General features: G+C 51.3%; 3 protein-coding genes across 3 annotated transcripts; 2 read left to right on the top strand and 1 right to left on the bottom strand.

The window, feature by feature from the left end:
- The first annotated feature begins 838 nt into the window (after nucleotides 1-838).
- LOC123440791 (esterase PIR7B-like) lies at nucleotides 839-1,943 on the top strand. Its single transcript, XM_045117339.1, has 2 exons — nucleotides 839-1,269; nucleotides 1,374-1,943. Exons 1-2 carry the CDS (start codon nucleotides 892-894, stop codon nucleotides 1,785-1,787), a joined length of 792 nt encoding a protein of 263 aa, XP_044973274.1. The 5' UTR covers nucleotides 839-891; the 3' UTR covers nucleotides 1,788-1,943.
- A 569-nt stretch (nucleotides 1,944-2,512) lies between these two features.
- On the top strand, nucleotides 2,513-3,922 carry LOC123445359 (probable esterase PIR7A). Its single transcript, XM_045122331.1, has 2 exons — nucleotides 2,513-3,094; nucleotides 3,168-3,922. Exons 1-2 carry the CDS (start codon nucleotides 2,708-2,710, stop codon nucleotides 3,603-3,605), a joined length of 825 nt encoding a protein of 274 aa, XP_044978266.1. The 5' UTR covers nucleotides 2,513-2,707; the 3' UTR covers nucleotides 3,606-3,922.
- Nucleotides 3,840-6,507, bottom strand: LOC123445358 (psbP domain-containing protein 7, chloroplastic). Its single transcript, XM_045122330.1, has 3 exons — nucleotides 5,930-6,507; nucleotides 4,578-4,800; nucleotides 3,840-4,346 (listed from the first exon to the last, which is right to left on the bottom strand). The coding sequence occupies exons 1-3, from the start codon at nucleotides 6,240-6,242 to the stop codon at nucleotides 4,028-4,030; spliced, it is 855 nt and encodes a 284-aa protein (XP_044978265.1). The 5' UTR covers nucleotides 6,243-6,507; the 3' UTR covers nucleotides 3,840-4,027.
- Nucleotides 6,508-12,916: the final 6,409 nt, after the last annotated feature.

Here is a 12,916-nt window from a genome sequence, read left to right as displayed (position 1 = left end):
TCGTTGTTGTAATAGACAATCAGGGACTCGGAATCACTCTCCTTGCAAAGAACAAGAAAAAAATGGTCGCATGAATTGTTGTTCGGGAAAAAAGAAGGGAAAATCTAAAGAGAGGCGCCCCACCACAGCTCTCCCATGCAGCGGCTCGCATAGCCTCATGCACATGCAAGAATCTTCTACATCATGCTTACATCATTGCATTAAATGTTTTTAAAATTTTAAAAATAATTTATCTCATAAATTAATAATTTGATTGGAGATTCGTCTTCACCGTTAGGTTCGTCTCGATGAGACCTTCAAAATAAGATTTCATGTTGGCATGTTTCGTTGTTTTTTTCGTAGTTCCTAGTTGCCACATTAATGTCATCATAGTTGTCATCTTACGGATGTATAGTTGTCATAAAAATTCTACATAGTTATTGGGATAATAATTTTTATACTTTTTAAACATTGCAATGTTATGTAAAGCTAAAAAATAGGTATTAAAGCACTAACAATAAACAAGTAAATGCATGAACCACCACAAATACAATAAATTAAGTTTTTTAGTGGGGTATATCGACATTCGGAAGACTGATAACTAAGTTGATTTAATGTAAGAACTATGTGACAAATAAGTAATAGTAATTTGGCAAATACCGATGAATTTTTTTTTGAAACATATCGACATGGGATCAATTTTGAAGATCTCGTCGTAAAAAAGTCAGTGCTGAAAGCGGATCATTAATTAAGATAACGGTTTGAAAGATAAAAAGTTCAAACGCAAAATGAAAAAAAAAAATTAATTGGGGGCCTCAAGAACAGGTACCAGTGTCCGTCCTAAGTGGACTACAGCCTTCCCCCGGTCTTCGGTCTTCACACGAAGTGGACGTTCCATCCAGTCTTGCACAGATGGAGACGGCCGTCGGAAAGCCGGGGCGTCACTTCGTGCTGGTCCACGGCCTCTGCCACGGCGCGTGGTGCTGGTACAGGGTGGCCACCATCCTGCGGTCCGCCGGCCACCGCGTCACGGCGCCCGACCTGGCCGCGTGCGGCGCCAGCCCGCTGCGCGTCGACGAGGTGCGCTCGTTCGCCGAGTACAGCCGGCCGCTGACCGACGCCGTGGCCGCGGCGCCGCCGGGCGAGAAGGTGGTCCTCGTCGGCCACAGCTACGGCGGCTACAGCCTCGCGCTCGCCATGGAGGCGCACCCGGACAAGGTGGCCGTCGCCGTCTTCGTCGCCGCGGCCATGCCTGCCGCCGACTGCCCCATGTCACATCTACTCTCTCAGGTTCTCCATCCACTGACCGGAGCACACAATATTTCCACACGATGTTTGATCCATCCATACGGCCGACGGCAATCATTCGAACCATTTCTGCCAACCCGTTCCAGATCATGGAGGAAACGGCGACGGACCCCGCCACGGACGGTGCGCCCGCCGTGAACGGCGCGGCGGGGACGTTTCTCCCGGGCCCCGAGCGCCTGTCGCGGCGGCTGTACCAGCGAAGCCCGGGCGAGGACCTGGCGCTGGCGACGGCGCTGGTGAGGCCGGCGCGGTGGTTCCTCGACGACGCGGCGATGACGGGGAGGAGCGTCCTGACCGCGGACAGGTACGGCGCGGTGAGGCGCGCGTGCGTGGTCACCGAGGAGGACGCGACGTGGGCGGCGGAGTCGCAGCGCCGGATGGCGTCGCGGTGTCCCGGCGCGGAGGTGGTGGCCGTCGAGGGTGCCGACCACATGCCCATGTTCTCCACGCCCCGCCGGCTCGCCGCGATCCTCATGGAGATCGCCGACAAGTACAGCTGAGCTCGCCATCAACTCATCGTCAGTACTGGCTGCCGTTTGGCAGAGTTCAATTATTGCGCTGAAAGGAGAGTCGTCAACGGCTAAAAAAAAGAGCATCTCGCTGTCTTGTGAACTGTACCGATAATAAACAATCGAGCATTCTTTTGGTGTGGCTTAGATCAGACTGAAACTTAACGACGAAGACACGGTCTACTGGCAAACATATAAAGAAAATAAAAGAAAATTTACACCAATCTTCATCTAAGACCTACGAATATAACATCGATCGAAACCAACATATAATTGGATGATTAGAAGAACAATGGTATCTCAACCTATTAGATTTTAAATTTTAGAAGATGCTTGCATTTTTTAAATTTATTTTAGACTTTTCAACGTTCTGCGTTCAACGAAAAGACGTTTCCGTTGACTATAAAAATATCTATGACGATTTCATCAATGTCAAGATGATGTGTAGCTTCAGTTTTTTAAGAGCATCTTCAACAACCGTAAAATTAAACTGAGTTCAATAAAAAACTTAACGCATCATTGTAGCACTTTTAGTGCATGGAGACCGAAGCATCTCTAACAGGCGCATGCTATCACGGCGTTCAATTCAGCAGCCCCACGTGCAGCGGCGAGTTTGCTGCGCGCGCAAACCGACACCTCAAGTATAATGCGCGCGATATAAGCGTGTTCAAAACTTTTCACCACCCGTACAATTTGCATCTTTTATTGGAGCTATCCAACGTCCAAGAAACAAATAATTTAGCGTTAGGAACACTTTTTAGACGGTTGTTCACGATGCTCTAAGTCTTCATTGTTGAGTCAGTCTAAGGTTTAGCGATCCTTTTCATACAGCACAACCACGAACCACCACACTTGTCCTTGGTGTCGCAATGGATTGAAAAGAGCTTGCGGGCCCGTGAATCGAGACACCGATGGAGAGCGCCGCCGGCGAGGAGCGGCCGCGGAGCCACCGGTTCGTGCTCGTGCACGGCGTATGCCACGGCGCGTGGAGCTGGTACAAGGTCGCCACCGCCCTGCGGTCGGCCGGCCACCGCGTCGACGCGCTCGACATGGCCGCGTGCGGCGCCAGACCGGGGCGCGCCGAGGATGTGGGCTCGTTCGAGGAGTACAGCCGGCCGCTGCTGGACTTGCTGGCGGCGCTGCCGCCGGGGGAGAAGGCGGTGCTGGTGGGCCACAGCTACGGCGGCCAGAGCCTCGCGCTGGCCATGCAGGCGCACCCGGACAGGGTCGCCGTCGCCGTCTTCGCCTCCGCCGCCATGCCGGCCGCCGGGAAGCCCCTCAAGTTCGTCTCCGAACAGGTGAGTCCGCGCACTCCTGCCCTCTTATCCACAGCCCCCACCATGAACGAGCCTAACACACTCGATATTATAGTTCGCGCAAGAAAAGGGGCCGGGTTTCTTCATAGACAGCGTGATCGAGACCATCGCCGGCGACGACCCGCAGCGCGCTTGCAAGACGTTCCTGCTCGGGCCGGAGTACATGGCGCAGCGGCTGTACCAGCTCAGCCCGGTCGAGGACCTGACGCTGGCGACGATGCTGGTGAGGCCGTCGCGGCAGTTCTTGGACGACGCCGCTATGAACGGGGAGGGGGTCCTGACGGCGGAGAGGTACGGCGCGGTGAGCCGCGTGTACGTGGTCGCCGAGGAGGACGCCTCGTGGTCGCCGGAGTTCCAGAGGCGGATGGCGTCGTGGAACCCCGGCACGGAGGTGAGGGGCCTCCAGGGGTCCGATCACATGCCCATGTTCTCCAAGCCCATGGAGCTCTCAGATCTCCTCGTGGAGATAGCCAACAAGTACTCCTATGTCTGAATCAGGAAACTTCATCTCCAGTTATGAATTCTGAATAATTCTTCAGGGAAATCAAGAGATGTTTGGTTTCTACTTCTAACTGCATCATCATCGTCATCAAAAGAAGAATATGTTCTCTGCCCAAACAAAAAGTCCATATATGTGTGTAGCAACAAGATTGTGATACAGAATCATCTCTGTTACATTTCTCTTTGATTTCACAAAATCTTAGCACCAAAGACCTTGCGAGGGAAATTACGGGTCGCGAAAAAGTACTTGAGACATTGATGTCACAAAGAACATTGTGATACAGAAACATTTATTTATGTTACATTTTACTCCTCGGCTAAACGAAACCATGACATTCGCAAGCGAAGTTACAGACTAGTCGATAAAGGTCCAAGGGTCACGGATACAAAACTGTGTATCTACAAGATCAAACATCAAACATCAACCATTAGGCTGAAGGAATCCGCCATCGCAAAGAACTCTTCCTGAACCGACCTCCATGCCGACTCCGGTGCCTGGGCATTCAAGGTGTAAAGTTTGCCGTCTCTCGCGCAGCACACCGCCACATTGTGTCGTCGGAAGGAAGGGCTCTCGACTCGGAACTCCAGCTTGTAGTATTTCACATTGTTTACGGCGTCTTCTCTCAACGCGGCACCGATCAGAGTGGCGCTGATATCCGGGTTCCGCTTTGTCCTTGCGATCCTCCTCAGCACCACTTCCCCGACATCTTTAGGACCGCCAAAAGACTCAATCCTGTTCCAAGAATTCCACTGCTACTTTAGAGAACACTATGACATAACAGCGGTACACTATACTCATTTTCAGTAAAACGGTAGCTCATTAATGTGACAGGAATTTCATGATCATGTTTCACACATGAACTCAGGTGTACTGTTAAAGCAGTAGGAAGATTCCTTCGCTAAGATAGAAATGCTAATGCTCATTCCAATAAGAAACCGGAATCACATATATACGTATACTTACGAGAAGTCTTGTGGGACGGTCGACACAATGACGCTGACGTTGAGCTCCCCGTTGGATCCCGGGGGGCCAAAAGCTGCCACCGGTCCACTGACGTTCCGAGGTCGAGCCGAAGAACCCCCGCTTGTCAACGGCGGAGGGTCTAGCGATCTCTGCAGTTCTGCCTTCTTAATTTGATTGTATAGTATTGTCTGGTCTCCAACCCAGTTTGCTGGATAGATGAACTCTGCAGAATTCGGATAAATTACAGTTAACAATCTGGCATGACTGGCATATGGATACAAGTATTTCATAGAAGATATCGCACATGATGGATCTTATTGATGCTAGAAAGCATCCACACTGGCCATATTGTCCTGAACCAGGGACAATGTTATCTTGTTGAGAATCGGCCACGAGATGGCAACAATGATCAGTCGTGCTGACATGGAGCACATGTGGCAGGCCCTAAACGCAGCAGCAGATAGCTCATAATCCACCCATACAATCCCATTGGAGGCATAGCATATCAGATGGGTGTAGTAGATTGTAGCTGCAAGGACCACATTTTTTGCAGCCACTCATGTTTGTGGCATAAACGACAAAAATCATTTTTCAGTAGAAAATTTATTGGGAAATGTCTAGACTCTAGAGTGAAGGTGCCTCTCTGCCCTTCAATGTCATATTCCAGAACCAACCAGAACAAAAAGGGCTGCCTAATCTAATATGTCTGTCTTTTTTCTCCGAGTGAGCATGGAATATGCCCCATGTAAAATTCAGAATCTACACACATTTTCCTGTTTTTTTTCTGTGGGTGGGATGTGAACACAACGCACCTACTTGGCATCACTAGTTTCTGAACCTTTTTTGGTGGGGGCACAAAGTTGCAATTTGATAGCAACATGCACAGGCAGGGCTGCCTTGAATTTGATTTTCGTGGCTGATGGCAGGAGCATCGCCTCGACCGAACACCACTCTGCCAGAATGCCGGTCAAATCAGCCTTTCTCAAATCAACACGCTTAATTTTTCTCTTTCGTGGCCGGTTACTAGTAAATTTATTCTGAAAAATGCTTGAGTGTTTGCTAATGCCATCAGTGTCAAGCATTATAAACGTGCGCTCAGAGAAGTCTCGGTGTGAATAGATGATCACTATAACCTGGTCAGCGTGAATGATTAAATGAGCTACAGTGCATGGCCTAGCATCGGGAAGAATCAGCGACAATGGCGTGATGGATGATAAGGAACAGCTCTGAATCCCTTGCATGTGGGGAAGAGAACGGCGGCAGCTCAACTAATGCGTAAATGTTGAATTAATAGTAATAAGCAGGGGAGGAAGCTAAGCTAAGCTAAGGTATGGGATGGAAGGGAGTGGTACCGAATCCGTTGTCGGAGTCGAGGCAGCGGGTGAAGCCGCCGACGGGGTAGAGCACGTCGAGCCTGAGCGAGCGGCCGAGCTCCGGGGAGAGGCCGAGGAGGAAGCTGGTGACGCCCCCGAAGTTGGCCCCCACGGCCGCGGCCGCCGCCGTGCTCGCCCCCACCACCAGCCGCCGCCGGAACACGGACGCCAGCGCCGCGAACTCCTGCGCCGGCGAGCCGGAGCACCGCACCGGCGCCACGCCCCCGCGCCTCCTCAGCCGCCTCCCGCCCAGCGCCGGGTTGTGCCGCCTCGACGCGGCCGCCGTGTCCATGGCAGAGCGGCGGTATGTCGCGGTGGTCGGAGGCACGCGACGGGGAGAGGTGGAGCGGAGGGAGTGTTCGGTGGGGGCGCCGAGCTGCCGAACTGTGCTGATGCGTGTGTTTTATTCCCGGACGTTTTCACCGACGGGATGCGTGGCCGGCTGCCGGCCGATGGAGGGAACGCTGGTGGATTCTCCGTGCAGTTTGTAGAGGCACGCACGCACGCAGCTATCGGATGAGATCGGGATGGACTGACGCGCGCACGGCACGCGGGCCGGTGGTGAAGTGCGAAATGAGTTGCGCTAGGCCGCTAGCCACACCCAGTTAGAGCATGTCTAAGGCTGGTCACAATGGGAAGGAACTTAGCAGTAACATCACACACTCTAATACAACTTTGCTTATGTGACACGTATTTAATAAAGAGAGAGGTGCTTGTGGTAACTAGCTAAGTTACCGGAACATCACACACTCCAAGAAACAATGAGTCTATAGCCTAATAAATGCATTGTTGCATGACACTACATACATGTTACTCCCCATTGTGGAGGTAGGAACATAGTCTAGAAAAGTGTGTAGGTTCCTACCTTATGTTACTCCCCATTGTGACCAGCCTAATAGTGTCCTCAAGCCCTTAAATCTAAAATCAGTTTTAAGGATTGAGAATTGGTCATTTTTAACATTTTTAAGAATTGAAAAACAGACACAAAGACTAAAACCCTTAAATCCAACCCTTATAACAGAATATTTCGTTATAAGGGTTGGGTTTGAGGGTTCTAGTGTTTGCCCCAACCCCAAACCTTAAAACTGTCATTTGACGTATCACAATTTTCACTAGCAAAACACAATAAACCTTCAAACAAACACGGAAATGAAGATCATTGATGCATGGCTTAATAGTTTTTACATCACACAGTCATCATCTTCCCCTCTTATCGGCACCATCACCAAAAAGTTGCAATTGACGCCATTTCCTAGACCACTTCCACGTCCATAAAGCACATCCATTGTCGCCGATGGTGGAGTCTTCCACACTGCCATCGCCACCACCACTCATCGGAGTGTCACCTCGAAGAGTAGAGGCCGCACCACGGAATATCCTCTTCCTCTCCACGATGTCCTCCTTGTACTCCTTCCACCACATCAATTGGTCTTCATCTATGTCCTTCTTGGACATCATCATGTGCTCCTTCTCTTCCATCATGAGTTCTTTCCATGCCTTTGCTTCTTTGACCTTGATCATCCTCTCCTCCAAGTCGGCCTTGCGCTTGGCATCTTCACGCCTTGCTTCAACTTGTACAAGCTTCACCTCTTTCTTCTTCTCGTTGATAAGAAGCTTTGTCTCCAATGTCTTCATTGTCAATGCCTCCTTTGACTTCATCATATGTTCTATCTTCTCCCTTATGCTTGACGCCTCTCCTTCCATCTTCTTCCTTAGCTTATCTTTGTTGTTTCCAGCGGGCTTGTGCTCGTTCCTTCCCTCCTCTTCACTATCATCCATCCTAAGCATTGCCGACTTCTTGGGTGCGGTCTCTTGATCCCTCAACTTCCACTTGTCATAAGTTTGAAGAATTTTCCAAACATGTTTAAATGGGAATGCTTTACCCTTCGAAGCGGCCATCTTCTTGTACCTCAAGTCGGCAATTGCCTCCTACAAACCCACCAATAGCATAGTAAACATATATGTACTCACATAACAATAGCATAAAAATAAATGTGAAAAACATATATGTACTCACATAGTCACTCTCCACGGTTTCACTAGGCAGTGCATCCTTCACTTGGTCCATTGCCGCACTCCAACGAGCACAATGGGGCTTCATCAACTCCCACCGGCCTTGAAGCGACCGGTAACTACGAGGGGTGTATCCACCGGTCTTCGGCTTGATCTTGCAATAGACGTCCTTTATGTGTTGCCAATAGCGTTTATCGGTTTGATCGGTACCGGTGCTTGCATACAACCCCACATGTGCCCAAGCATGAACCAAGAGAATATCTTCGGCCTCGCTATAGTTTGTCGACCGCACGGTGGGTTTTCCAACGGTGGGAATGCCTCCTCCTCTATCTCGGTCACCTCCTCCTCATCTTCCCCTTCCTCCTCCTCATCATCCTCTTCCTGCAAATCATCACCAAACCCAAATGGTTCGAGAGGAGGAGCCCCGATGTCCACCTCCGCTTCTTCAAGAAGCCCCATGAACGATGTTGACGGAGCAGGCATTCCATCGAGCACCTCATGCACGACGGGCGGAGGGGCGGGAGACGGGGCGGCCGGGGCGGGCGTCGACTTATTCTTGGAAGTCGTCTTCTTCACCTTCGGCGTCGCTTCCCCCTTCGGCCCAAGTGAGGGCTTCTTCCTCACGTTCGGCGCCGCTGCGACCGGGGCGACAGAGGCGACGGCCGGGGCGGGCTGGGGGAGGATGACGTGCTGGCCAGCACGCCGCCTCTTCACGCCGACGGCTGGGGCGGACGGGGCAACGGCCGACGCGGGCGGAGGGAGCGCGGCCGCGTGCGGGGCGGCCGGGGCGACGGGCGAGGCCGGCGGGCGGAGCTGCGGGGGCGGGGCGACGGGCGAAGGGAGGGAGGACGCGGGCGGGGTGGGCGAAGCTGCGGGGGCGGGGCGACGGGCGAAGGGAGGGAGGACGCGGGCGGGGCGGCCGGGGCGACGAAGGAGGCCGGCGGCGGCTCCATGGCTCTGGCGGCGGCGACGGGAGCTGCGAGGGCGGGGCGGGCGGCAGGAACTTTCCCTCCTGCGCAATGAACTGTCGACTGCGGGTTGGAGGTGGGGTTCCCTCTCCAATCCTCACTTTTACAGATTGGGATTGCAATCCCAGATCCAATCCGTAAAAAAATTTAAGGGTTTAGGGATTTTAGTCTACGCGTTTTTTCGCCCAACCCGTAAAAACGATTATTTCTGTTTATTTGAGGGTTTGAGGGCTCTACTAGACATGCTCTTACGGGCTGACTGGAGTGGCGGTGGCCGAAGTCGTTTTTGTCGTGCCCCACCTTGCTGTCCTGTCGATTTGGCAGAATTTTACAATGGACGAACCGTCCGACCTTTCGCGAAACCTTTTTTTTAACCAAGGCTCACGATGATCTTGGTTTTTAAATTAACAAAGCCATCAACCGGCCAGGAATTACATCACACGTCTAGATTGCAACGGCCAAAACACGCTGAAAAGCAAACCCAAACACCCGCCTCCAGAAGCATCTAAAGAAATAAAAATAAAAGATTACAACTTGCTAAAGGTCGAGCACTCCATACTAGGATCATCGAAGTAAAGGACGAAGTAGCGGAGCAGGCCATTGCCACCATCAAAATGAACCTTGCTCTAGAAACACCTATGGGGCAAGGGGTGTTGGGGAACGTCGCATGGGAAACAAAAAAAATTCTACGCGCACGAAGACCTATCATGGTGATGTCCATCTACGAGGGGGATTTTAGATCTACGTACCCTTGTAGATCGCACAGCAGGAAGCATTAAGAAACGCGGTTGATGTAGTGGAACGTCCTCACGTCCCTCGATCTGCCCCGCGAACCGTCCCACGAACCGTCCCACGATCCGCTCCGATCTAGTGCCGAACGGACGGCACCTCCGCGTTCAGCACACGTACAGCTCGACGATGATCTCGGCCTTCTTGATCCAGCAAGAGAGACGGAGAGGTAGATGAGTTCTCCGGCAGCGTGACGGCGCTCCGGAGATTGGTGGTGATCTATCTCAGGAGGGCTCCGCCCGAGCTCCGTAGAAACGCGATCTAGAGGAAAAACCGTGGAGGTATGTGGTTGGGCTGCCGTGGCAAAGTTGTCTCAAATCAGCCCTAATACCTTAGTATATATAGGAGGGAGGGGGAGGGACTTGCCTTGAGGCTCAAGAGAGCCCCAAGGGGTCGGCCAAAGGGGGGGAGGAGGATTCCTCCTCCAATCCTAGTCCAACTAGGATTGGAAGGTGGAGTCCTTCTCTATTTTCCCACTTCCCCTTTTTTTCTCTTTGATTTTTCTTATCTCCTGCGCAGAGGCCTTCTTGGGCTTGCCCACCAGACCACTAAGGGCTGGTGCGGAACCCCTAAGGCCTATGGGCTTCCCCGGGGTGGGCTGTGTTGGGGAACGTCGCATGGGAAACAAAAAATTTCCTACGCGCACGAAGACCTATCATGGTGATGTCCATCTACGAGAGGGGATGAGTGATCTACGTACCCTTGTAGACTGTACAGCAGAAGCGTTAGAGAACGCGGTTGATGTAGTGGAACGTCCTCACGTCCCTCGATCCACCCCGCGAACAATCCCGCGATCAGTCCCACGATCTAGTACCGAACGGACGGCACCTCCGCGTTCAGCACACGTACAGCTCGACGATGATCTCGGCCTTCTTGATCCAGCAAGAGAGACGGAGAGGTAGAAGAGTTCTCCGGCAGCGTGACGGCGCTCCGGAGGTTGGCGATGACCTTGTCTCATCAGGGCTCCGCCCGAGCTCCGCAAAAACGCGATCTAGAGGAAAAACCGTGGAGGTATGTGGTCGGGCTGTCGTGGAAAAGTCGTCTCAAATCAGCCCTAAAACCTCCGTATATATAGGTGGGAGGGAGGGGGCCTTGCCTTGGGGCTCAAGGAGCCCCAAGGGGGTCGGCCGAGTCCAAGGGGGAGGACTCCCCCCCCCCCCAAACCGAGTTGGACTAGGTTTGGTGGGAGGGAGTCCCCTTTCCTTCCCACCTCCTCCCTTTTTTTTCTTTCTCTCTTGATTTTCTTCTCCTTGGCGCATAGGGCACTTGTGGGCTGTCCCACCAGCCCACTAAGGGCTGGTGTGGCTCCCCCAATGCCTATGGGCTTCCCCGGGGTGGGTTGCCCCCCCCCCCCGGTGAACTCCCGGAACCCAATCGTCATTCCCGGTACATTCCCGGTAACTCCGAAAACCTTCCGGTAATCAAATGAGGTCATCCTATATATCAATCTTCGTTTCCGGACCATTCCGCAAACCCTCGTGACGTCCGTGATCTCATCCGGGACTCCAAACAACATTCGGTAACCAACCATATAACTCAAATACGCATAAAACAACGTCGAACCTTAAGTGTGCAGACCCTGCGGGTTCGAGAACTATGTAGACATGACCCGAGAGACTCCTCGGTCAATATCCAATAGCGGGACCTGGATGCCCATATTGGATCCCACATATTCTACGAAGATCTTATCGTTTGAACCTCAGTGCCAAGGATTCGTATAATCCCGTATGTCATTCCCTTTGTCCTTCGGCATGTTACTTGCCCGAGATTCGATCGTCAGTATCCGCATACCTATTTCAATCTCGTTTACCGGCAAGTCTCTTTACTCGTTCCGTAATACAAGATCCCGCAACTTACACTAAGTTACATTGCTTGCAAGGCTTGTGTGTGATGTTGTATTACCGAGTGGGCCCCGAGATACCTCTCCGTCACACGGAGTGACAAATCCCAGTCTTGATCCATACTAACTCAACTAACACCTTCGGAGATACCTGTAGAGCATCTTTATAGTCACCCAGTTACGTTGCGACGTTTGATACACACAAAGCATTCCTCCGGTGTCAGTGAGTTATATGATCTCATGGTCATAGGAATAAATACTTGACACGCAGAAAACAGTAGCAACAAAATGACATGATCAACATGCTACGTCTATTAGTTTGGGTCTAGTCCATCACGTGATTCTCCCAATGACGTGATCTAGTTATCAAGCAACAACACCTTGTTCATAATCAGAAGACACTGACTATCATTGATCAACTGGCTAGCCAACTAGAGGCATGCTAGGGACGGTGTTTTGTCTATGTATCCACACATGTAAATGAGTCTTCATTCAATACAATTATAGCATGGATAATAAACTATTATCTTGATACAGGAATTATAATAATAACCTTATTTATTATTGCCTCTAGGGCATAATTCCAACAGTCTTCCACTTGCACTAGAGTCAATAATCCAGCCCTCACATCACCATGTGAATTACATTGTAATAAATCTAACACCCATACAGTTCTGGTGTCGATCATGTTTTGGCCGTGGAAGAGGTTTAGTCAGCGGGTCTGCTACATTCAGATCCGTGTGCACTTTGCATATATTTACGTCCTCTTCCTCGACGTAGTCGCGGATGAGGTTGAAGCGTCGTTTGATGTGTCTGGTCTTCTTGTGAAGCCGTGGTTCCTTTGCTAAGGCAATGGCACCCGTGTTGTCACAGAACAAGGTTATTGGATCAAGTGCACTTGGCACCACTCCAAGATCCGTCATGAACTGCTTCATCCAGACACCCTCTTTAGCCGCCTCCAAGGCAGCCATGTACTCCGCTTCACATGTAGAATCTGCTACGACGCTTTGCTTGGAACTGCACCAGCTTACTGCACCCCCATTAAGAATAAATACGTATCCGGTTTGCGACTTAGAGTCGTCCGGATCTGTGTCAAAGCTTGCATCGACGTAACCTTTTACGGTGAGCTCTTCGTCACCTCCATACACGAGAAACATCTCCTTAGTCCTTTTCAGGTACTTCAGGATATTTTTGACCGCTGTCCAGTGATCCACTCCTGGATTACTCTGGAACCTACCTGCCATACTTATGGCCAGGCTAACATCCGGTCTAGTGCACAACATCGCATACATGATAGAACCTATGGCTGAAGCATAGGGGACGGAGCGCATATGCTCTCTATCTTCATCAGTTGTT

This window comes from Hordeum vulgare, chromosome 3H (assembly GCF_904849725.1).
Source record: "Hordeum vulgare subsp. vulgare chromosome 3H, MorexV3_pseudomolecules_assembly, whole genome shotgun sequence".
Lineage (NCBI taxonomy): Eukaryota > Viridiplantae > Streptophyta > Magnoliopsida > Poales > Poaceae > Hordeum > Hordeum vulgare.
The sequence above is the reverse complement of the archived record's forward strand: the minus strand, read 5'-3'. Positions and strand labels throughout refer to the sequence as shown.